Source organism: Bombina bombina, chromosome 1, assembly GCF_027579735.1.
Source record: "Bombina bombina isolate aBomBom1 chromosome 1, aBomBom1.pri, whole genome shotgun sequence".
In the NCBI taxonomy this organism is placed as follows: Eukaryota; Metazoa; Chordata; class Amphibia; order Anura; family Bombinatoridae; genus Bombina; species Bombina bombina.
In genome coordinates this window covers 1,413,777,508-1,413,802,642 of record NC_069499.1, presented here as the reverse complement: position 1 = coordinate 1,413,802,642, position 25,135 = coordinate 1,413,777,508, and the positions used below count along the sequence as shown (strand labels likewise).

The 25,135-nt window shown below is 37.2% G+C and overlaps 1 protein-coding gene across 1 annotated transcript in view; it reads left to right on the top strand.

Moving 5' to 3' along the window:
- Nucleotides 1-1,197: 1,197 nt before the first annotated feature.
- SH2D2A (SH2 domain containing 2A) overlaps nucleotides 1,198-25,135 on the top strand; it is a 130,866-nt gene continuing 106,928 nt past the window's right edge. The window contains exon 1 of the mRNA XM_053695809.1: nucleotides 1,198-1,327. Within this exon, the coding sequence (XP_053551784.1) occupies nucleotides 1,306-1,327 (22 nt within the window). The 5' untranslated portion in view covers nucleotides 1,198-1,305. The remainder of the gene's footprint in view (nucleotides 1,328-25,135) is intronic.

The following is a 25,135-nucleotide window of genomic DNA, read 5'->3' as shown; positions in this document are numbered from 1 at the left end:
CTGGATCTAAAATGAGGAATCCGGCTTCCTCCAATCACGGCTTCAAATCAGACACTGATTCCCCCGGGGGGGAAGCCGTGATTGGAGGATGACCGATCCATCATTTCTGACGTCAGAAATGTCTTTGCGACGACCGGGGGAAGCTGGAGCGGCTGTCAAGTTTAAAAGGTAAGTTTTTCTTCACAACGAGTGAAATGTAAATTTTGATTAATTAAAGTGCCCCTGTTTTTAATCTAATTTTTAAAAACCGGGCACTTTAGCATCAAAATTTACATTCACTTTAAAACTGCTTTGTGCAGTTAAATAAATCAAAATAAAATAAAGATGCTCATATATTTTATTATTAAAAAGGAACAATACACTTTATTTTGGGGGCAATTGGTGGACATTTTTTAAATCAACCAGAGGACTGACCTCTGGTTAATTTTCCGAACTTGCAATGGCTGGTTATTTAAAAATGTATTTAAATTAGCACTCCACTTGTAATCTAGCCCTTTATCACAGACTTGGCCTTCAGAAACACCAGCATTAGTATGAAAGAACCATATGCTTTGATTGCTTCTGATAAAATAAAAGTAGATTATAATATATTACCATTAAAGGGATAGGAAAGTCAAAATTAAACTTGCATGATTCCAATAGAGCATGTAATTTTAAGACACTTTTAAATTAACTTCTCTTTTCAAATGTGCTATGTTCTCTTGGTATTACTTGTTGAAAAAGAATACGCACATATCCTACACTAGTGGGAGCTGCTGCTAATTGGTGCATGCACATATTTGTCTTTTGTGATTGGCTGACTAGATGTGTTCAATTTGCTGCCAGTGGTACAATGCTGTTCCTTCAGCAAAGGATAACAAGAGAGCAAAGCAAATTTGATAAAAGAAGTAAATTGGAAAGTTGTTTAAAATTGTATGTTCTATCCTAATCATTTCCTGTCCCTTGAACTAATAAGATAGATCAAAATGTTTAATTATATTTGTTTTGAATACTGGAAATATAGCTTTGACTACGGCAGCAACTACAATATTTTTTTTAAAAAATGTGCCGATGATTTCAACACCTCACTGCTTAGTGTTATCTTGGTATCTTTCTGCAAAGCCCTAGAAATTGACTGCAATATTTCCATGACGTCAGCTGAGAGCCCAGCAAGTCCTGGGGTTGAATTTTGGCTGAGTATGTTCTCCTTTGCTTTAACTCAGCTTCCTGCAAGCGAGAAAACTAAAGCAATGTATGCAGAAGATGAACAAAATCTTCTTCCTGACTGGGTTTAGAGAAGGGTCAGTTTAGACTGTGATCAAAGCTATGGACTCTGAATACCTGCAAGGTAAGTAAATTATTCACCACTTACATCTTCATAAAGCTTATTTACTGTTTGAGTTTGAGACCTATTTTGTAACTGCAAGTAAAGTGCTAAAACCCCTGACTAAAGGCAAGTAAATAATATATGTTTAAAAAAATCATCCCCACTTTCTCACTAAGGTGTCTAATTGGTCACCTAACAAAACTTTGCTAAAGGAAAAAGCTTATTGTACTCTCAATGTATAGTGGCTTTGCAGTACATTGTCAGTGCATGTTATTGAAGATACCACCATGAAAATGTATGTAGACAAGTTAGAGAGCATCTAATTGGTCTATGCCTAAGGGCCCCAACAGTGTAAAATCTGGCTCTTAGAAAAGGCAAAAAGAAATAAAAAGGATGTGCTACTATTTAAATGCTTAACATTAGCCCCAAGACAAGCATGATTATTGTTTCAGTATTTATAAATAGTTCTGCATTTGGAAACCATTTTTGCTTTTGTATTTAATGATATTTAGAAAATAGCATTACTTTTGTAAACCTTATCATCTGTCTTCATGACTGTATCAGTTTTAGATAGATTTATGTAAAATACTTCCAGGCAGTTCAGACAGTCTAAGCTGGATGAATTCAAGCAGTCATTGTATATGCAGCACAATGCCATAAATTCCAGGACACGCTCCTTCTGTATTGTAGATGGTGTGACAAATAGCACTCATTTCACATGATAAAACCTTTGTTTCCTGAGATATTTTATTTTGTCTCAGCAATGTTCCGAAAACATATGTGTGCCACAAGGCAAGTGCACCTTAAAGGGACAGTAAACACTGAGATTAGAATATAAAATATTTAATTTTGTGTAGTGAAAAAAATAAAATATATATGCAATACACTATTATTATTTATTTTGCCCGATTTTCCTGTAATTTAGCGAGACTTTATAAGTACAAAAGAAAAAGCTCTAATATGTTATAACATTGTATTATTGCACTTGTTGAATAAAACTCTCTGCAAAGGGATTAAATACAGCTTCAGAGCAGAAATGAACTGCTGAGCACATCTAATGAGCCAATGACATATCTGTGTAGCCACCCATCACAATCTAGCTCCCAGTAGTACATTGCGGTGCCTGAGCATATTTAAGTATGCTTTTTTAACAAAAGATACCAAGAGAATAAAAGGGACGTCAAGTCAAAATTAAACTTTCTTGATTCAGATAGGGCATGCAATTTTAAACAACTTTCCAATTTACTTTTTTTTATCAAATTTGCTTTGTTCTCTTGGTATTCTATGTTGAAAGCTAAGCCTAGATAGGCCCATAAACTGATATCTAAGCTATTGAAGGCTGCATCTTATCTTGGTGCGTTTTGACACTTTTTTACTATTAAACAATGCTAGTTCACGGTGGGTCATATAGATAACATAGTGTTCACTCCCATGTAGTTATTTATGAGTCAGCACTGATTGGCTAAAATGCAAGTCTGTCAAAAGAACTAAGTCTGCAGAGATTTAGATACAAGGTAATCACAGAGGTAAAAAGTGTATTAATATTACTGTGTTGGTTATGCAAAACTGGGGAATTGGTAATGCAGAGATTATCTATATTTTTAAACAATAAAAATTTTCAAGTAGACTGTCCCTTTAAAGGGACATGAAACCTAATTTTTTTAATTCCATGATACAGATAGGCCATACAGTTTTAAAAACTTTTCAATTTACTTTTATTATCAAATTTGCATAATTATCTTGGTATACTTTGTTAAAGGAGCAGCAATGCACTACTAGGAGCTAGCTGAACACCTTGTTTATTTATGTTCCGCCACCAATTAGCTGCTAGCTCCCAATAGTGCATTGCTTCTCCATCCTGAGCCTATTTAAGTATGCTTTCATCAAATAATACCAAGAGATTGAAGCAAATTAAGTAATAGATGTAATTTGGAAAGTTGTTTAAAATTGCATGCTCTCTCTGAATCATAAAAGAAAAATGCTGGGTTTCATGTCCCTTTAAGTAAAATTGATAATAAAAAATAAATTGAAAAGTCTCTTAAAAATTGCATGCTCTATCTGATCCATGAAATTTTAATTTTTAATTTCATACCTCTTTAGTTCTAAAAATTAAAAGTTTTCTAAGTCTGAAAACTGTCAGGGTTCAAAAGCCTAACCCTGCTACATATATGTCCCTAATTGTCTTCAGCAGAGATTATCAGATAAGGAACTGCAAAACAATGGTATGTTTACTAGCAGCATCTATTCCAATAACAAGCTTGGATTGGCTTCTCCAAATCTGTGGTGGGTGGAGTTTGGCTATTGAAAAACAATTGCAGCAGACAAGATGTTGATGAATTCCAAACTTTTTTTCTCCAAAAAATCATGTAATTCTAATGTATTTAGTGCTCCTTTAACATACTAATAATATGAATACAAGTCATGTGGTTTATTTATTATTGATTGTTAATAAAATAACCATCTTAAATAATTATTAGCTATTACGTATGTGTGCACCATGTATGCTTGTTATATTTTTATGTGTGTTGCATTAAAAACCTATGTGTGTGTACCAGCATATTCACATAGTTCACCCCAGCCTTTGATATTTCTCTACGATATCTAACTACTGTGCTAGACAACTACTCCATGTATAGCTCCTGATCTCTACAAAGGTTATATACTTTGCCTATATCTGACTCCCTTGCAGCACCTACAAAATATGTACCACTTGCCTAGATATGAATCTACACGTCACCTGTCAATTGTTAAAGCTGTTTCATATTATGCTTTCCTTTTTTTCTTCTTTTTTTTTGTAAGGTCACCTTTTTCGGACTCTATGTTATGACTTTGGATAACTGTATTCATAACTAATGGTCTGTGTGACTGTAACTATTTGCGATAAAACATTCTACTATTTTTATGTTATTCTGACCTGAAAACTAAATAAAAATATTTAATAAAAAAAAGAAAGAAAGAAAAGAAAAGGGGAAAAAAAAGAGAGAAAGAGAAAAAAAAGAAAAAAACAAACAAAAACTCAGGGATGTCCAACTGGTGGCCCATGGCCACATGTGGCCCTTGGCACTAGTTTTTGGGTCTCTAGGGAAAAAGTAGAACTGAATGTGTGATATAGTTTTTGTGATTCCAGGAAAAAGAGGAACTAAAGATATGTGCTTTGGGGACTTCTGGTTAGTGGGCAGAAATGTACTTACATCTGGCCCCATGGCACTAGATATTTGTAGTAAATTTGTTATTTGTGTGTTTAATATCCATAAATTAAATATGTGGCCCTTAAGGATTATGCAGCCCCCATGTACTAGGAAGTTGGTACTCACTGTTTTAAGACTTTTGCCTAATCCGATGTAGATTTATGTCATGCCTGCAAGGACCTGTGTACCTCATAACATAGATCTACATTGGACATGTTGGAAGCAGTTCATGGACTTCAGACATCTGCCTTCTTATGGTAACAGAGTGGGTGGGTGTCCCAGTGGGAGGGTGGGGCAGGAATCCTTAAACTATGGCAAAAACGTGTTTGGAAGGGAGAGGGAGGAAGAGAGGGATGGATGGGGCCCTACACTACAGAAAAAATATATATAGATAAAAAATATATTAAAAAATATAATCGCTTTCAAGGGGGAAGTGGGGAGGGTGAACCCTACAATAAAGAAAAAAATGTAATAACAAATATAAAAATACACTAATTTGTTACTGGCAGACTAGCTGGAACCTACTCTACATAAAATAAAAATAAACTACTTTAATATTAAGAAGGAAAAAAAAGCCCTAAACATGTCTGTCTACCTATGATGGTGGTGACCAGTGGGTGGGGGAGGGATCAGATGGTGGGAGGTATCAGGTAGGAAGGTAATCTCTACACTGATTAACTGATTAACTCCTTTAGAAGTGTGGTGTGCAGTTAAAATTAGTGGCCTTTTGATTTCCAAAAACCAATGACAAAGCCATTCATGTCTTATTTTTTGTGAAAAAAGGGGATTCTAAAGAAGCTTTTACAACCATTTGTCTTATTATTATTATTATTATCATTTATTTGTAAAGCGCCACCAAATTCTTATGACTGCAGTAGTGAGAAACCTAAAGTTTGCAAAAAAGTTAACACTATTATTGTATTTGGCAGCCAAATATTGACATCAAATATAACAAATGGGCCTAGATCAATACAGTAGGTTGTCTTCTATAGACATATTTATAAAAGTTTTGAGGGTTAATTTTGAGAATTTGCTCAGTTCTGCTTTTTTTTTTACTTTTTTTGGGTAATTTTACATACATTTTCATAGGTATATACAAAAAACAAAGGCTCTAGTGATAGCAAAAATGCTAAAAATTATACAGTACTTTGGGAAAGTTTTTCTCTGAAATTTCCGATAGCAAATGGGTTAACACAAAATCAGTTTAAAAAGTTTCAATTTAATTATTTTATGAAAACATTTTTTTTTGGTAATGGTCATATTTAAGAATATAATTTTTTTTTAATTTACTGTGTCCTAATTATACCCTCCATAATTTCTAAAGTATGTTTTTTATTTACTTGAAATATTGTTTAATAGTTTTTATTTGTACTGGTGAGTTTCTATTTTTTTATTTTTAGAGGGATATTAGTGATGTTTAATATGTGCACAGTATGCATCAACAATTAAACACCACATTGCAAAATATCTGCATGCGCAAATGGTATAAAAGTGTTTAAAACTGTCACTTTTTTAGCAAAAAATGCATTGTTTTGGAACCCCTTAAAAACCTCAAGTTTTTCTGTCTGTCTACTATGCTTTGGCCAATTAAGAACACGTACAACTTAGCCTTTGCACTGATCAAGCAGTGACTGTGTAACATGTTGCAGGGTCAGGGTTTAAAAAAAAATCCTGTAAGGGCGAAACGCGTAAGTGTGTATGGGGACGTTTTTTAAATGAATTGTGGAGACATATAAAATCATACCTACATGTAGTGATATATAACTATTATAATTTGTGGACTACCACACCGGTACTGAGTGGGGCACATGTAACTGAAGAGGTATCTGGGAATGTACCCGATACACTAATATATTGATTTTCAGCCTATCATGTTGCTATTTGATTAACCTCTTAGAGGGGCTCATGTTTTTAAAAGTGGCAGACACGCATGCCAATTAGCAGGGATAGAGGAGACACCTTGTTTTACTGAGCATACCCTTGTAAGCGCACATTAGTTACCATAATCCATGCAAGCTGTCAGAGGGAATATTCACTGGCACACTGGCTTTTTAAATGGCAACAGTGTTTCAGTTAACAGGTTACTGTGTGCTACCTACCAGGTCACATTTATTTAATGTGTTCACGCATAACATTACATTTGACACCTTGTTGACCCACCATTTATGCCTGCAAATAAATTATATATTTCATGCCGAGCTAATTCTGGACTCTCAAGGGGACTGACATTACATATTGATTTATTTTTGAGTAATACAGCACTTGTACCTCAGTGGTGTTCGCATATAGCAGCGGTGGAGATTGAGCATTTCTCTTATAGCCACTAATAGCACCCAGCCCCTCACCATATTCAATACCTTACTTCCATTATGAGTAGTTATTTACCCTGAGGATACACTCTATCAGGGAGTAGGTTCTTTTACTTATTATTTATACCCAGTGGTATAGCTTATTATATTAATATCAAGGCTTGGTACCTGATGATTATTTACCACAGGGGTTTACCATTCATCATGTGGTCTCAAACTGTTTTACATTTTTTTTAATTATTCATTCACTAATTTTTAACCAAAATATTAAAAGTTATATTTTATATATTGTTACAAGGACTTCCTTGCCTCTCCAGTCTGGGCATAGAGTGCTAGAGTTGCATGCTTTCAGTGAATTTCTTTTCTTTTATCCACATTTCTTTGTAATGTTGCAGGGTCAGTGCTCTGAATTATGCAATATGTCTTCTAGACCCTTTGGGAGAGTGGAAAAAAAATCCCAATTTGCAAAGGTATATTGGTAGAAAAGTAGGCAAAAGTATATTGAATATGTCTACTACATGCAATTCAAAAAACATTTTTTAAAGGAATTACATTTTGAGTGTAAAGTCCCTTAAATTCCTCATAGCACAATACTGCAACATAAGATTAAACACACAACATTGAAACCAAATAGCCAGTGTATGTTAATAAGTGGAAAACACTGAATAAGGGTTTCTAGTCGTTGTCACACCACAGACTCCATCTGCACAAAACAAGGTCTGTTCAGTGACTCAGGTTAACTCAATCACTCTGTGTAGGAGCCTCACCCACGTCTTAGTGAGAAGAGTGTCTGAAACTACCACACCTCCATTTCTCTCAGGTAATCCCCAAATAACATTTGTTATATAGAAATTAGTCACTAAGAGAAAGCAGCAACAGATGTTGTTATCTGGAGAAATTAGCCTACTGGAGTTGATAACATCTGACAATTGTTTTTCTATAGATGTCAGGTGGTAAGAGGGAGAAAATGTATCACCAGAGACCTATAAATATTCTAAGGCTAAGATGGAGGAAAAAAATGGAGAAGTAAGGAGTAAGGCAGAAAACAAATGGTTAAGATTATTGTGTTGCAGCCAGTGGCAGGTCTAGGGGGTGATGGGGTATAATACATTAATTACAGTAGCACCCCCCAAATGCCAGCGGCTCCAGATTTGCAAGGTAGCTCCTTTCAGACATAAAATCTGTTAATTAGCCACCAAAATATACTCATAAAGAAAATTCCCACATGCAGGTTATTTATTACATATGTAATGAGCTGTAACAAGGGTTAAGGGAGACGTCGATTCTCTTGATTCTTTTGTTTTCATATCTATGTATTTTGTAACCAATAAAAATCTGACAGTGTTCCTGGGAGTTGGCACCAATACACAGGTGCTGGACTGACTACTGAATTGATTCAATGTTCTACCCAATATAAGAAGACAGTGCAAAATGACAGAAGAGGAATTTTATGAATAACAAAGACAGTAATAAATGATTAAAATATGAGGTCCACTACCAGTACCATTGTGCAACTTTGATTATTATTTTTGTGGTCATCATTTTGCAGCCCCCAAAAATATGGTCTAGAACCACCCTTGTTGCAGCCTTCTCTGCCAGCAAAGGATAACAGGGTTAGGAAAGGATGAACAGAATATTGTGACAAAATATGAATGGAGGGAATAAACATGGGCAGAGGGGGGAAAGATGAAATAAGAAAGCCGAGGGACTAAAAGAAAGACAAAACAAAGTAAAGTGTTTGGGAGAAGGACAGGTGATAGAAATGCAGAAGAAAGTGAATTCAAAGAGGGGAGGGTGGAAGGGGTAGAGGGTATGGTAGATGTATTTAAAATCAAATGCAGAGACAAATACATGTTATAACCACATGAAATATGGGCACTCGCCATGTGTAAAAGGCAGATCTCCTGTATGTTGTGACTTCTCTTCACTTACCCAGACACATTGATTGCTAAAGAAACCAATATGGCCTTAGAAGTATTCACAACACAGGCAGTCATTATGTCTGGCAAGGTCATGTAGAAACCATGGGAATGAGTGTTGGCCAGGGATATCCACACCTAATCACACTTCTAACGTTCTCCATGTTTGCCATGCCCGAAGCACTGCCTTCACCTTATGCATAGCATGTAGGAAGTAAGGATTGCCAGCAAGCATTCAGATATTGTACCTGCTTATTGCCATTATTCTAGGGTTCCTGTATTCTTTATGTGCGCTTAACTTGGCTCCAACTCTTGCCTGTTAGTGATTTGTCTCCTGTGCCTTCCCTATTGTACTTTTGCAAACATGGACTGTTTAAAGGCATATGACCCTGGCAATGTTTCTGGCTTGTCTCTTGTGGGCTTTTCCCCCCTCCCCCTCCCCCCCATGTAACACTATGGAGAGGCAGTGTACAGGACCGCTTCTCTCTATTGCGCTACATGGGTAATAGGAAAACCCGTGCTGAAGCACCACCTGTTTGCTGTCTATATATCAGCACAGGAAATTGGGAATAATAGGAGGCAGCCCTCGTCATGCCTCCTAGCAAGGGAGCCAATTAAAGACAGTCATGTTCTCCTGGTGATTGACAGCACCAGGAGAACATGACCTGCACTTATTGGCTCCCTGCGCGTGCGCAAGGTAGCAGCATTGACAGCGCGGTATTGGCGGGAAGCAAAGACTGCTGCCTCCTGTGACTTCTGTCATCCATCACTGCTGTCATCTGTCTAAGTTGACTTGGCTTGCGATCATCAATTCGTGATCATCATCGAGATCAGCTGCTGCCTGGCCCCTGTCTTACTGTATTGGTAAGTAACTGAGACCGTGACAGTCAGCCCTGGATTAAAGATCACTGCCAGGGGACATCTGACACTTCTGTTGAATCACAGTGTATCTATGCAGCAGGGATTCTCTTAGTGATTATTTATTATTATTATCATTTATTTGTATAGCGCCGCCAAATTCCGTAGCGCTGGGTACAATGATAGGGGTATACAATGACAAAGATTTGTGATACAATACAAAACATAACAAGACTAAACAAATCTAGCACAGGAGGAAGAGGGCCCTGCTCCGGAGAGCTCACAGTCTATAGGTTTAGGGTGCAGAGACTTAAGGTTGGGGTAGCTTGTTACATCGGTTGTATTTGCAGCAGTGAGTCAGGCAGTTCATGTACATGTATTAGCTTGGTTCGGATGCAGGATGGAGGAGAGATGGTAAGCCTCTCTGAATAGGTGGGTTTTCAAGGATCGTCTGAAGCTATACAAGTCTGGAGACAGTCTGATGGAACAGGGTAGAGAGTTCCAGAGGAAAGGAGCAGCACGTGCGAAGTCTTGGAGGCGGGAGTGGGATGTAGAGATAACAGGAGTGTAGAGACGTAGGTCAGAGGTTGATCGAAGAGGACGGGATGGGGAGTATTTCACGATGAGAGAGGAAATATAGTTGGGAGTTAGACTGTTGAGTGCTTTGTAGGTTAGGGCTAATACTTTAAATTGTATTCTGGAGTGTATGGGGAGCCAGTGTAGAGACTGGCAGAGCGGAGCAGCTGATGTAGATCGTCGACTTAGGTGGATGAGTCTAGCAGAAGCATTCATAATAGATTGGAGGGAGGAGAGGCGGTGTTTTGGAAGGCCAATTAAGAGTAGATTGCAATAATCAATGCGTGACAGGATGAGGGAATGAATAAGTATTTTTGTAGTTTTTTGAGTAAGGAAGGGACGAATTCCGGAAATGTTGCGTAGGTGTGAACGGCAGGATTTGGTAAGCGTTTGTATATGTGGTTTGATGTGATGACATCAAGGTTTATTATAAATAATATAACTATTATTTGTGCACATTATTTTTATTATAATATACCTTGATGTCATCACTAAGAGAATCCCTGCTGCATAGATACACTGTGATTCAACAGAAGATGTCCCCTGGCAGTGATCTTTAATCCAGGGCCAGGGACATGCAGTAATAACGTTATTTATTATCCGGCTACATAAATTAGCATTCTGTAAATTTGACAGAATGCTAATTTATGTAGCCAGATTATAAATCAGGCAATCAGACCGCAGCAGGGGTAAAGCCTTTTTTTTTGTTATTTTAAAAGTTGCCAGTGGAGGTGAACAGCTCTCTGATACACTAAACGGCTCTAAAAATGTCTAATTTAATGCAAGTGCTGTCTGTTAGTATGCTATTCACCTCACACAGGCTACAGAGCACGGCGGGTTAAATCATAACGGAGGTTGTTTAAACCTTTTCGTCCTGTTTTTTTTGTATGTGCTCTTCAGCAGTCTCCTTCCTTACTCCAGCGGTGGCCATTTTGCGCTACAGACACGCTGATCTCTTCACAGCATTTTGACAGGAGGGGGTGAGATATCTCCATAGCGTGTATACTAGTGTTGATAGCGCAGCTGAGGCCAAGATAGATCAAGAGAATGCAGAGATAGACCAGCATAAAGCTGTGTGCTGCTCTTTTGGTGTCTTTGTGTCGAGTTTTGATATATTGCACCGGGGCTTTGAATTTGTCTCACATTTTTAAGACTTATTTAGCCTTCCCCATTATTCTGTAAGTAATGAAGAATAATACATTTTAGAAATCCTGGTTAAACTGACCCTTCAGAGAATATTATATTATAATCTCCATCTCTTTCTCTGAAGGGTCACTTTAACCAGGATTTCTAAAATGTATTATTCTTCTTTACTTACAGAATAATGGTGAAGGTCTTAAAAATGTGAGACAAATTCAAAGCCCCAGTGCAATATATCAAAACTCGACACGAAGACACTAAAATTCATTATATGTAGTTTTAGGTAGGGCTTTGCATCTGGGGAACTTTGGCTTCAAAAAATATACTGTAGTGTGCAACAAACTAAATTGTTTAGGAACAGCAATACGTCTGCAAACATACCCTGTTGGCTCCTAAGGGCTCGATTTATCAAAGCTGAGGCGGACAGGGGCGCATATACATGCCCCTGTCTGCCTCAGCTCACCTCTGGAAAATTACCATTGCACACAAGCGCTATTTTGCACTTGCGTGCAATCCCACCCCCTGCCCGTGCACAGCCAATCATGCGCGTGCAGGAGCTGTCAATCTCCTTGGTCGAACTAAACCGCGGGGATTGAATTTTGCACCTTAGAGATGGCGAAGAGGTTAGGAAAGCAGCGGTCTGATGACCGCTGCTTGTTAAATACAGAGAGCAGGTTCTTGTGAGAACTTGCAGCCGTAGGGGCTTTGATAAATCGAGCCCTATGTCTGATATCAAATTGTCAACCCCTGCATGGACAGTTTGTGCAGGGGCGTTATTGTTCAATTAAATACTACTGTCTTAAGTAGTAGTTCAGCAGTGGATTCCTAATATATTCACTGTATTTTTTGGGGAAACCTTTTATAACTTTGAAATGTTATATATTCACTTGTTTCTTACTATATCCTATTTACATTTGTACATATATTTAGTTTTCATGTGTTTGCATCTCTCTTGTCCAGCTATTTACAACACATCCTTTAGTCTGTGTAAGAAGTTTACTTTGCTACAGTATTAGTTCTGTAATGGAGCAGACTGGCTTGTGGGTTCAGTACATTTTACAACACATCCTTTAGTCTGTGTAAGAAGTTTACTTTGCTACAGTATTAGTTCTGTAATGGAGCAGACTGGCTTGTGGGTTCAGTACATTTTACAACACATCCTTTAGTCTGTGTAAGAAGTTTACTTTGCTACAGTATTAGTTCTGTAATGGAGCAGACTGGCTTGGGGGTTCAGTACACTTTTTAGAGCTAGCTTCTGCTCTGGTGTTATACCCATATTACTGTTTGATTGGTACCTTAAGCACTGTTTTCAGTTATAAGTTAGTAGAATGGAAATGTTTTCCCTGGGTGGAACCCTTGGGGGTTAGATGCTCATAGTTGGGTCTTTTCATGTAATACATGTATGTTTTTCAATTGTGTGTGATTCAGAAAGAACATATAATTTCAATCAACTTTCAAATTTACTTCTATTATCAAATTTGCTCCATTCTCTTGTTATCCTTTGAAGGAGCAGCAATGCACTACTGAGAGCTAGCTGAGCACAACTAGTTAGCCAATCACAAGAGACAAATGTGTGCAGGTACCAATCAGCAGCTAGCTCCCACTAGTATAGGATATGTGCGTATTCTTTTCCAACAAGGTAAACTAAGAGAACAAAGCACATTTAAAAATAGAAGTGAGTTAATAAAAATGCCTTAAAATGACATGCTCTATCTGAATCATGCAAGTTTAATTTTTACTTTCCTATCCCTTTAAGTATATGATATATATATATATATATATATATATATATATATATATATATATATATATATATATATATATATATATATATATATATATATATACAGGTGGCCCTCATTTTACAACGGTTCAATTTACACCGTTTCAGAATAACAACCTTTTTTTCCAGTCATGTGACTGCTATTGAAAAGCATTGAGAAGCAGTGCATTTATTAAAAAAGCCGGTAGGTGGAGCAGTCCGCTTGTGTTGCAGCAAAGCCAAGCAAGCTGAAATTAATCAGTTTAACCAGACCTGAGCTATAAAGCAGATTTCAAAGGAACAAGATCGTCCTGTCTATAAATCAGTCCAGATTGGAATGCATAGAAAGAACTGTTTGCAGAAAAATGCAATTGAAGTCTGTGTTGTGTGATTATTTTATTAGGTTTATAATGCTGTTTAGCAAATGTTTTTGTTCATTTAACTTAGTTTAATTATATATTCTGTGTTGCTGTTTAGCAAATGTTTTTGTTCATTTAACTTAGTTTAATTATATATTCTGTGTTGTGTGATTATTTTATTAGGTTTATAATGCTGTTTATCATTTAAAGTCTTCATTTCAAAGCTTTAAAAATAATGTATTAGGTGTTACTTATGACAATTTTGAGAGGGGCCTGGAACCTATCTCCCTCACTTCCCATTGACTTACATTATAAACTGGGTTTCAATTTACAACGGTTTCGATTTACAACCATTCCTTCTGGAACCTAACCCCGGCGTAAACTGAGGGCTACCTGTATATATATGTGTGTGTGTGTTTCTTGGGCATATCATAGCCAGTGCCTCACTAGCCACTGACCTCACCGCACGTCACTGGTCACCACCTACATTATAGTTATGAACCCCTAATCTGCTGCCCCCAACATCGCCGCCACCTACATTATATTTATTAACCCCTAATCTGCTGCCCCAATGTTGCCGCAACCTACATACACTTATTAACCCCTAATCTGCCGCCCCCAACGTTGCCGCCACTATACTAAATGTATTACCCCTAAACCTAAGTCTTACCCTAATCCTAACACCCCCTAACTTAAATATAATTTAAAAACATATAAATACAAATTGCTATCATTAACTAAATTTATTCCTATTTAAAACTAAATACTTACCTATAAAATAAACCCTAAGATAGCTACAATATAACTAATAGTTACATTGTATCTAGCTTAGGGTTTATTTTTATTTTACAGGCAAGTTTGTATTTATTTTAACTAAGTAGAATAGTTATTAAATAGTTATTAACTATTTAATAACTACCTAGCTAAAATAAATACAAAAGTACCTGTAAAATAAAACCTAACCTAAGTTACAATAACATCTAACACTACACTATAATTAAATAAATTAACTAAATTAAATACAAATACCTAAATTAAAGGGACACTGTACCCAATAATTTTCTTTTGTAATTCAGAAAGAGCATGCAATTTTAAGCAACTTTCTAATTTACTCGTATTATCAATTTTTCTTCGTTCTCTTGCTATCATTATTTGAAAAAGAAGGCATCTAAGCTTTTTTTTTGGTTTCAGTACTCTGGACAGCACTTTTTTATTGGTGGATGAATTTATCCACCAATCAGCAAGGACAACCCAGGTTGTTCACCAAAAATGGGCCGGCATCTAAACTTACATTCTTGCATTTCAAATAAAGATACCAAGAGAAAGAAGAAAATTTGATAATAGGAGTAAATTAGAAAGTTGCTTAAAATTTCATGCTCAATCTGAATCACGAAAGAAAATTTTTGGGTACAGTGTCCCTTTAAATTAAATTAGCTAAAGTACAAAAAACAAACAAACACTAAATTACAGAAAAGAATAAACAAATTACAGCCTAGCCTAAACTAAACTACCAATAGCCCTTAAAAGGGCCTTTTGCTGGGCATTGCCCCAAAGTAATCAGCTCTTTTACCTGTAAAAAAAATACAAACAACCCCACCAACAGTAAAACTCACCACCCATACAACCAACCCCCCAAATAAAATACTATCTAAAAAAAACTAAGCTCCCCATTGCCCTGAAAAGGGGATTTGGATAGGCATTGCCCTTAAAAGGGCAGTTAGCTCTTTTGCAGCCCAAACCCTAATCTAAAAAATAAAACCCACCCAATACACCCTTAAAAAAACCTAACACCCCCTGAAGATCAACTTGCAGTTCTGAAGACCCGACATCCATCTTCAAGGAAGAGGCAGAAGTCTTCATCCAACCGGGCCGAAGTCCTCAACGAAGCCGGGAGAAGTCTTCATCCAAGCTGGGCGAAGTGGTCCTCCAGATGGGCAGAAGTCTTCATCCAGACGGCATCTTCTATCTTCATCCATCCGAAGTGGAGCGGCTCCATCTTCAAGACATCCGACGCAGAACATCCTCTTCAAACAACGGCTTCTTACTGAATGACGGTTTCTTTAAGTGACGTCATCCAAGATGGCGTCCCTTAGATTCCGATTGGCTGATAGAATTCTATCAGCCAATCGGAATTAAGGTAGAAAAAATCCTATTGGCTGATGCAATCAGCCAATAGGATTGAACTTCAATCCTATTGGCTGATCCAATTAGCCAATAGGACTGAGCTTGCATTTTATTGGCTGATTGGAACAGCCAATTATTTAATAGTTAATAGGTAGTTTATGGGTGTTAGTGTACTTTTTAGAACTTTAGTTATGAGTTTTATGTTACAGCGTTGTACCATAAAACTCTTAACAACTGACTTTTAAATGCGTTAGGACTCTTGACGGAGTAGGGTGTACCACTCACTTTTTGGCCTCCCAGGACTCGTAATACCGGCGCTATGGAAGTACCATTGAAAATAGACTTTACGAAGTTTACGTAAGTCGGTTTGCGGTAAGGCTAAAAAAGTGTGCGGTGACCATAAACCTTCAAGACTCGTAATACCAGCGGGCGTAAAAAAGCAGCGTTATGACCTCTTAACGCTGCTTTTTTACCCTAACGCACAACTCGTTATCTAGCCGATTGTTTTTAAAGAAATATACTTTAAATAAACAGATAGGTTTTGTCTGTTTATTTAGTTACAAGTACTTATGTATTATCTATAGCAATATTCTTTATGTACATTTTAAACTTTATTTTATTTTAATTTACTTTAAATAAAAATATGATCTCATGTCTACTTTAATGTTTATATTTTTTCTTCTTTTTTGAAGAATAACATAATAATTCCATACACATTTTGGCCCGTGTACACGGGCTCTAACACTAGTATAACATAATTTATGTAAGAACTTACCTGATAAATTCATTTCTTTCATATTGGCAAGAGTCCATGAGCTAGTGACGTATGGGATATACATTCCTACCAGGAGGGGCAAAGTTTCCCAAACCTCAAAATGCCTATAAATACACCCCTCACCACACCCACAATTCAGTTTAACGAATAGCCAAGAAGTGGGGTGATAAAGAAAGGAGCGAAAGGAATTGGAATAATTGTGCTTTATACAAAAAAATCATAACTACCACAAAAAGGGTGGGCCTCATGGACTCTTGCCAATATGAAAGAAATGAATTTATCAGGTAAGTTCTTACATAAATTATGTTTTCTTTCATGTAATTGGCAAGAGTCCATGAGCTAGTGACGTATGGGATAGCAGATACCCAAGATGTGGAACTTCCACGCAAGAGTCACTAGAGAGGGAGGGATAAAATAAAGACAGCCAATTCCGCTGAAAAAATAATCCACAACCCAAATCAAAAAATTTAAATAATAAGCAGAAGAATCAAACTGAAACAGCTGCCTGAAGTACTTTTCTACCAAAAACTGCTTCTGAAGAAGAAAAGACATCAAAATGGTAGAATTTAGTAAAAGTATGCAAAGAAGACCAAGTTGCTGCTTTGCAAATCTGATCAACAGAAGCTTCATTCCTAAAAGCCCAGGAAGTAGAAACTGACCTAGTAGAATGAGCCGTAATCCTTTGAGGCGGGGATTTACCCGACAGTACATAAGCATGATGAATCAAAGACTTTAACCAAGACGCCAAAGAAATGGCAGAAGCCTTCTGACCTTTCCTGGAACCAGAAAAGATAACAAATAGACTAGAAGTCTTTCTGAAATCTTTAGTAGCTTCAACATAATATTTCAAAGCTCTTACTACATCCAAAGAATGTAAAGATCTCTCCAGAGAATTCTTAGGATTAGGACACAATGAAGGGACAACAATTTCTCTACTAATGTTGTTAGAATTCACAACTTTAGGTAAAAATTTAAATGAAGTCCGCAACACCGCCTTATCCTGATGAAAAATCAGAAAAGGAGATTCACAAGAAAGAGCAGATAACTCAGAAACTCTTCTAGCAGAAGAGATGGCCAAAAGGAAAAAAACTTTCCAAGAAAGTAATTTAATATCTAGAGAATGCATAGGTTCAAACGGAGGAGCCTGTAAAGCCCTCAGAACCAAATTAAGACTCCAAGGAGGAGAGATTGACTTAATGACAGGCTTGATACGAACCAAAGCCTGTACAAAACAATGAATATCAAGATGATTAGCAATCTTTCTGTGAAAAAGAACAGAAAGAGCAGAGATTTGTCCTTTCAAGGAACTTGCAGACAAACCCTTATCCAAACCATCCTGAAGAAACTGTAAAATTCTAGGAATTCTAAAAGAATGCCAAGAGAATTTATGAGAAGAACACCAAGAAATGTAAGTCTTCCAGACTCGGTAATAAATCTTTCTAGACACAGATTTACGAGCCTGTAACATAGTATTAATCACTGAGTCAGAGAAACCTCTATGACTAAGTATCAAGCGTTCAATCTCCATACCTTCAAATTTAATGATTTGAGATCCCAGATACCTGGGAAGTTTCTTGTTTAGATGAGAAGCCATCAGATCTATTTCTGGAAGTCTCCAGATTTGAACAATCTGAAGAAATACCTCTGGGTGAAGAGACCATTCGCCCGGATGTAACGTCATGCGAATGAGATAATCCGCTTCCCAATTGTCTATACCTGGGATGTGAACCGCAGAGATTAGACAGGAGCTGTCTTCCGCCCATACAAGTATCCGAGATACTTCTTTCATAGCCTGAGGACTGTGAGTCCCACCTTGATGATTGACATACGCCACGGTTGTGACATTGTCTGTCTGAAAACAAATAAACAATTCTCTCTTCAGAAGAGGCCAGAACTGAAGAGCTCTGAAAATTGCACGGAGTTGATTGGTAATCTCGCCTCCTGAGATTCCCAAACCCCCTGCGCTGTCAGAGATCCCCATACAGCTCCCCAACCTGAAAGACTCGCATCTGTTGAGATCACAGTCCAGGTTGGACGAACAAAAGAGGCCCCTTGAAATAAACAATGGTGATCCAACCACCAAGTCAGAGAAGATCGAACATTGGGATTTAAGGATATTAATTGTGATATCTTTGTATAATCCCTGCACCATTGGTTCAGCATACAAAGCTGGAGAGGTCTCATGTGAAAACGAGCAAAAGGGATCGCGTCCGATGCAGCAGTCATGAGACCTAGAATTTCCATGCACAAAGCTACCGAAGGGAACGATTGAGACTGAAGGTTTCGACAAGCTGAAACCAATTTCAGACGTCTCTTTTCTGTTAGAGACAAAGTCATGGACACTGAATATATTTGGAAACCCAAAAAGGTTACCCTTGTCTGAGGAATCAAGGAGCTCTTTGGTAAATTGATCCTCCAACCATGTCTTTGAAGAAACAACACAAGTTGATTCGTGTGAGATTCTGCAGAATGTAAAGACTGAGCAAGTACCAAGATATCGTCCAAATAAGGAAATACCGCAATACCCTGTTCTCTGATTACAGAGAGAAGGGCACCGAGAACCTTTGAAAAGATCCTTGGAGCTGTTGCTAGGCCAAACGGAAGAGCAACAAACTGGTAATGCTTGTCTAGAAAAGAGAATCTCAGGAACTGATAGAGATCTGGATGAATTGGAATATGAAGATATGCATCCTGTAAGTCTATTGTAGACATATAATGCCCTTGCTGAACAAAGGCAGAATAGTCCTTATAGTCACCATTTGAAAGTTGGTATCCTTACATAACGATTCAATATTTTTAGATCCAGAACCGGTCTGAAGGAATTCTCCTTCTTTGGTACAATGAACAGATTTGAATAAAACCCCAGACCCCGTTCCAGAATTGGAACTGGCACAATTACCCCAGCCGACTCTAGGTCTGAAACACATTTCAGAAACGCCCGAGCCTTTACTGGGTTTACTGGAATGCGTGAGAGAAAAAATCTTCTCACAGGCGGTCTTACCTTGAAACCTATTCTGTACCCTTGTGAAACAATGTTCTGAATCCAAAGACTGTGAATCGAATTGATCCAAACATCCAGCTGTGCTGGAATGAGGGTGGATTTAGGAGCTGGTTTTGACTTTCTAAAAGGCTTGGATTTATTCCAGACTGGAGAATGTTTCCAAACGGAAACTGTTCCTTTAGGGGAAGGGTCAGGCTTCTGTTCCTTATTCTGACAAAAGGAACGAAAACGATTAGCAGCCCTATATTTACCTTTAGATTTTTTGTCCTGAGGCAAAAAGGCTCCCTTCCCCCCAGTAACAGTTGAAATTATTGAATCCAACTGTGAACAAAATAATTTATTACCTTGGAAAGAAAGAGAAAGCAACGTTGACTTAGAAGTCATATCTGCATTCCAAGACTTAAGCCATAAAGCTCTTCTAGCTAAAATAGCTAAATACATATACATGACATCAATTCTAATGATATCAGAAATGGCATCACAAACAAAGTTATTAGCATGTTGAAGAAGTTTAACAATGCTATAAGCATTATGGTCTGACACTTGTTGCGCTAAAGCCTCCAACCAGAAAGTGGAAGCTGCAGCAACATCAGCCAAAGAAATAGCAGGTCTAAGAAGATTACCTGAACATAAATAAGCCTTCCTTAGAAAGGATTCAAGCTTCCTATCTAAAGGATCCTTAAAAGAAGTACTATCTGCCGTAGAAATAGTAGTACGTTTAGCAAGAGTAGAGATAGCCCCATCAACCTTGGGGATTTTTTCCCAAAACTCTAATCTATCAGATGGCAAAGGGTACAATTTTTTAAACCTTGGAGAAGGAGTAAATGAAGTACCCAGACTATTCCATTCCCTAGAAATTACTTCTGAAATAGCATCAGGAACTGGAAAAACTTCTGGAATAACTACATGGGGTTTAAAAACTGAATTTAAACGCTTATTAGTTTTAATATCAAGAGGACTAGACTCCTCCATATCTAATGCAATCAACACTTCTTTAAGTAAAGAACAAATAAACTCCATCTTAAACAAATATGAAAATTTATCAGTGTCAATATCTGAGGCAGAATCTTCTGAACCAGATAGATCCTCATCAGAAATAGATAAGTCAGAATGATGGCGGTCATTTAAAAATTCATCTGAAATATGAGAAGTTTTAAAAGACCTTTTACGTTTACTAGAAGGAGGAATAACAGACAGAGCCTTCCGAATAGAATTAGAAACAAATTCTCTTACATTAACAGGAACATCCTGAACATTAGATGTTGAAGGAACAACAACAGGTAATGGATTATTACTAATGGAAACATTATCAGCGTTAGAAAGTTTATCATGACAACTAACACAAACTACAGCCGGAGGAACAGTTACCAAAAGTTTACAAGAAATGCACTTAGCTTTGGTAGAACCAACATCAGGCAGCGTCTTTCCAGAAGTAGATTCTGATCCAGGGTCAGGTAGTGACATCTTGCAATATGTAATAGAAAAAACAACATATAAAGCAAAATTATCAAATTCCTTAAATGACAGTTTCAGGAATGGGAAAAAAATGCAAAACAAACAAGCCTCTAGCAACCAGAAGCAACAAAAAAGTGAGACTGAAATAATGTGAAAAAAACTGGCGCCAAGTATGACGCCCACATTTTTGGCGCCAAGAATGACGCCCACATTTTTTGGCGCCAAAAAAACGTCTGTAACACACATGCGTCAAAAAATAAAGCAACCACGTGAAAACTTCCGGCGTCAACTATGACGCCGGAAATGATGAAATTTTTGCGCCAAAAAAGTCTCGCGCCAAAAATGACGCAATAAATTGAAGCATTTTCTGCACCCGCGAGCCTAACAGCCCGCAATTTAGAAAAAAAGTCAAATTGAAATTTTTAAGGTAAGAAAAATATTTATTCATATGCATTTTCCCAAAAAAATGAAACTGACAGTCTGAAAGAAGGAATACTGATTATCCTGAATCATGGCAAATATAAGTTTAAAAGATATATTTAGAACTTTACATATAAAGTGCCCAACCATAGCTTAGAGTGTCATGAATAAAATAAGACTTACTTACCCTAAGACACTCATCTACATATAGTAGATAGCCAAACCAGTACTGAAACGAGAATCAGTAGAGGTAATGGTATATAAGAGTATATCATCGATCTGAAAAGGGAGGTAGGAGAAGAAATCTCTACGACCGATAATAGAGAACCTATGAAATAGATCCCCTAGAGGAAGACCATGGTATTCAAATAGGCAATACTCTCTTCACATTCCTCTGACATTCACTGCACTCTGAGAGGAAAACCGGGCTTCAGCCTGCTGCGAAGCGCATATCAACGTAGAAATCTAGCACAAACTTACTTCACCACCTCCATGGGAGGCAAAGTTTGTAAAACTGAATTGTGGGTGTGGTGAGGGGTGTATTTATAGGCATTTTGAGGTTTGGGAAACTTTGCCCCTCCTGGTAGGAATGTATATCCCATACGTCACTAGCTCATGGACTCTTGCCAATTACATGAAAGCAATATATATTGCATTAGTGTGAATGATAGCTGTTAGGTTTGTTTAAAGCATGACCCATAGAAGTCTATAGGGAGAAGGAGTCTAAACACACCTCTTAGTCTGGCACTTTGCCGTCCAAAAGTTTGCACCTTTGTATTACCCCATGTCACCTCTGGAGTGTACAGCATTTACTCTCACTAAGATCAGTAGTTAGTGATGCTTCAATAGCTTCTCCACTAAACTAGTCAAGCATCCATTTTCACTGGGTAGCCTTAAAGGGATAATAAACCCATTTTTTTCTTTTATGATTCAGATAGATCATGCAACTTTAGGAAACTTTCTAATTTACTCCTTTTATCAAATTTTCTTCATTCTCTTGGTATTTTTATTTGAAAAGCAGGAAAGAAAGCTTGGGACCTGGCCAATTTTTGTTTCAGCACCCTGAATAGCATGATTCATGGCTACATTTAGCCACTAATCAGCAAGCGCTACTTAGGTGCTGAACCTAAAATGGGCCGACTACTAAGCTTTCATTGCTGCTTTTCAAATAAAGATACCAAGAGAACGAAGAAAAATTGACCATAGGGGTAAATTAGAAAGCTCCTTAAAATTGCATGCTCTGTCTGAATAATAAAAGAAAAAAATTGGGTTTAGTATAAGGGATACTAAACCCAAATATTTTTTTTTTCAATAGACATTCAAGTGCAAAAAGATTTGCCCGGAGTGCAATTACAAGTGGCTGGTTATTGCTACCGTGAGCTCGTGTTCGCATTGCTCTTAACTTGTAATACCATCTCACATTATCGTGTGCTGATATTACAAAATGGAACACTAATATTGCTTGCACGCAATCAATATTTAGTGTTTCACTTGTAATCTAGCCCATAGTTAAAATCATCTATAGAGCAGCAGTGCACTACTGGGAGCTAGCGGAACACGTCAGGTGAGCCAATGACAAGAAGCATAAGTCTGTAGTCACCAATCACCAGCTAGCTCCTATTAGTGCCCTGCTGCTCCTTAGCCTATCTTATTATTATCAACAAAGGATACCAAGATAACTACATAATTTGATAACAGAAGTAAATGGAAGTTTCTTGAATTTGCATGCTCTGTCTGAACCATAGAAGTTTAACTTTGACTTTTATGCCCTTTAACAGCTGAACTTCATTTACACATCTAAATATTTTTCATTAAAAAAATAAAAATAAAAATTCTTGTTTTAATATGTGCCTTAAAATGATTTAAAGGGGCATTGAGAGCAAACTTAAAGGGATAGAAAAGGTAAAAATGGAAATGTACATGGGGCATTTCAATTTGAAATAGAAATAGTTTTACAACATACTACCATTAACAAAAATGCTTCTATTAAAAGTTATTACTGTTTTTCTCAGGGAGACATAAAGTATGTTTTCACATAGGCAATAAACACCACTGCCACCCTTCCAAGCAGGGATGGTTTGTGAATGCTGTTACACGACCCTCACAGGATATGTGCATATGTTGCTGAAAAACAGTGATAACTTTTACTACAGATATTTTTGCTAATGGAAAAATAGTGGAAAATGAATCAATTTAAAATGTAAAGCTCATTTAAATGTTTACTTTTCTATCTCTTTAAACTTTAAGGGTTCGGATTAAGCTTATGATTAAAGGGACATAATACTTATATGTTAAATCAGTTGAAAGACATGAAAATATCTCCTGAGCTGATCACCAGGCAATCAGCTTCATCAGTGTTGATGTGACACTTTACTGTGATCTCATGAGATTTCATAGTAAACTTCCTTAAACTGAGTAGGGATCTAACATGATTGGGCCTGTACATGACAGATGAACAATCGCTTGCTAGTCCCGGGACTAGCATCCTCATTGGAGGCTTAACAATGGAATGTGGCTACTGAGGGCATTTTGAGGTAAAATATCTTCCTTTTTTATTTAGAGATGTTCAGATTATATTTTCTAGTCAGCTTTTTACAGCTATGTTCCATCACTTTCAAGTGCTTTAACATTTGGGTATCACATCCCTTTAACCCCTTAAAACAAACTGACATATATGTACATTGCCCATAGTACCGCATGACATATATATATGTCACAGCTTCAGGAAGCTCCAACAGTCTTTGCTGGAAAGTGACAGCCGAGAGCTGCTGTTCCTGAACTGCAGGCAATCTGTCCTCATATGGTAAACAGTGACGTGCCATCATAGGAGGCAGGTCCTATGTGGTATTACACTTTCTTAATTATGTTTAAATAATAAAATAAATTAAAGTTACTACATTTTTTTTATACCCAAGGTACCCTAGGCAAGAGAGGAGAGAGCTAGTGATGCAGTAGACAAGAGCAGAGATAGCTAGTGATACAGTAGGCAAGATCAGGGTGGCACCTCTTAGTATGGTAAATTATTTTTCTTTTTACAACACAGTAGTGAGTAGAGAAGAATTTTTTTATTCTAATTGCTTAGTAACTGGCACTGTGCCACAGAATTGTGTGAATGGGTATGTGAGCAGAGTATGTGTGCTTTATTCTCCAGGTAATCAACACATTTCAGATGAGCTGGTGCTTTAGTGCAGTGTTTCTCAACCATGGTACCCCCAACAGGCCAGGTTTTCATAGCTGAATCGGTGCACAGGTGAAGTAATCAGCTGATCAGTAACCATGGTTACTAACTTACTATCACCCATCAGCTGATTATTTCACCTGTGCACTGGTTCAGCTATAATTAAAACCTGCCCTGTTGGGGGTACTTGTGGCCCGCGGTATATGTGTTTCTATGGCTTATCATATCTAGTGCCTCACCAGCCTCTCACCTCACCGCACATCACTGAAGAAGTTTGCATGGTCACTGTATTCAAAGTACTGAAGTTAGCGTGCATTGGACTTTCGCTCTTGAACTAACCAGGCCGTGATACATTTTTACTTGTGAAAAAGTTATTTAGCATGCCACTTATAATCTGGCCCTGAGTGGGGATTATTTGGAAAGATAGGCTGCTACATACATCATCCAGCATGTTTAAGATTATTATGTTGAGTATATATATATATATATATATATATATATATTGAGTTCTAGTTACGCTTCTGTACAAAATAAAGAGGTACATGTAGGGTTGCCACTTTTCCCCCAGCTAATACCTGAACATTTTGAGAAGGTCGGTTATGGGGGTGCAGTTTGTGGGAGTGGCTTCACAAATAATTGTTAAAATATCTGATTTTGGCATTTTTGGTAAAGATTTGAGTCTTATAGTGATACATATTTATTACAGGAGACCTAATTTGAAATTGTCCTTATTTTGTATATGCTAAACTTTAAACAATACAAAAG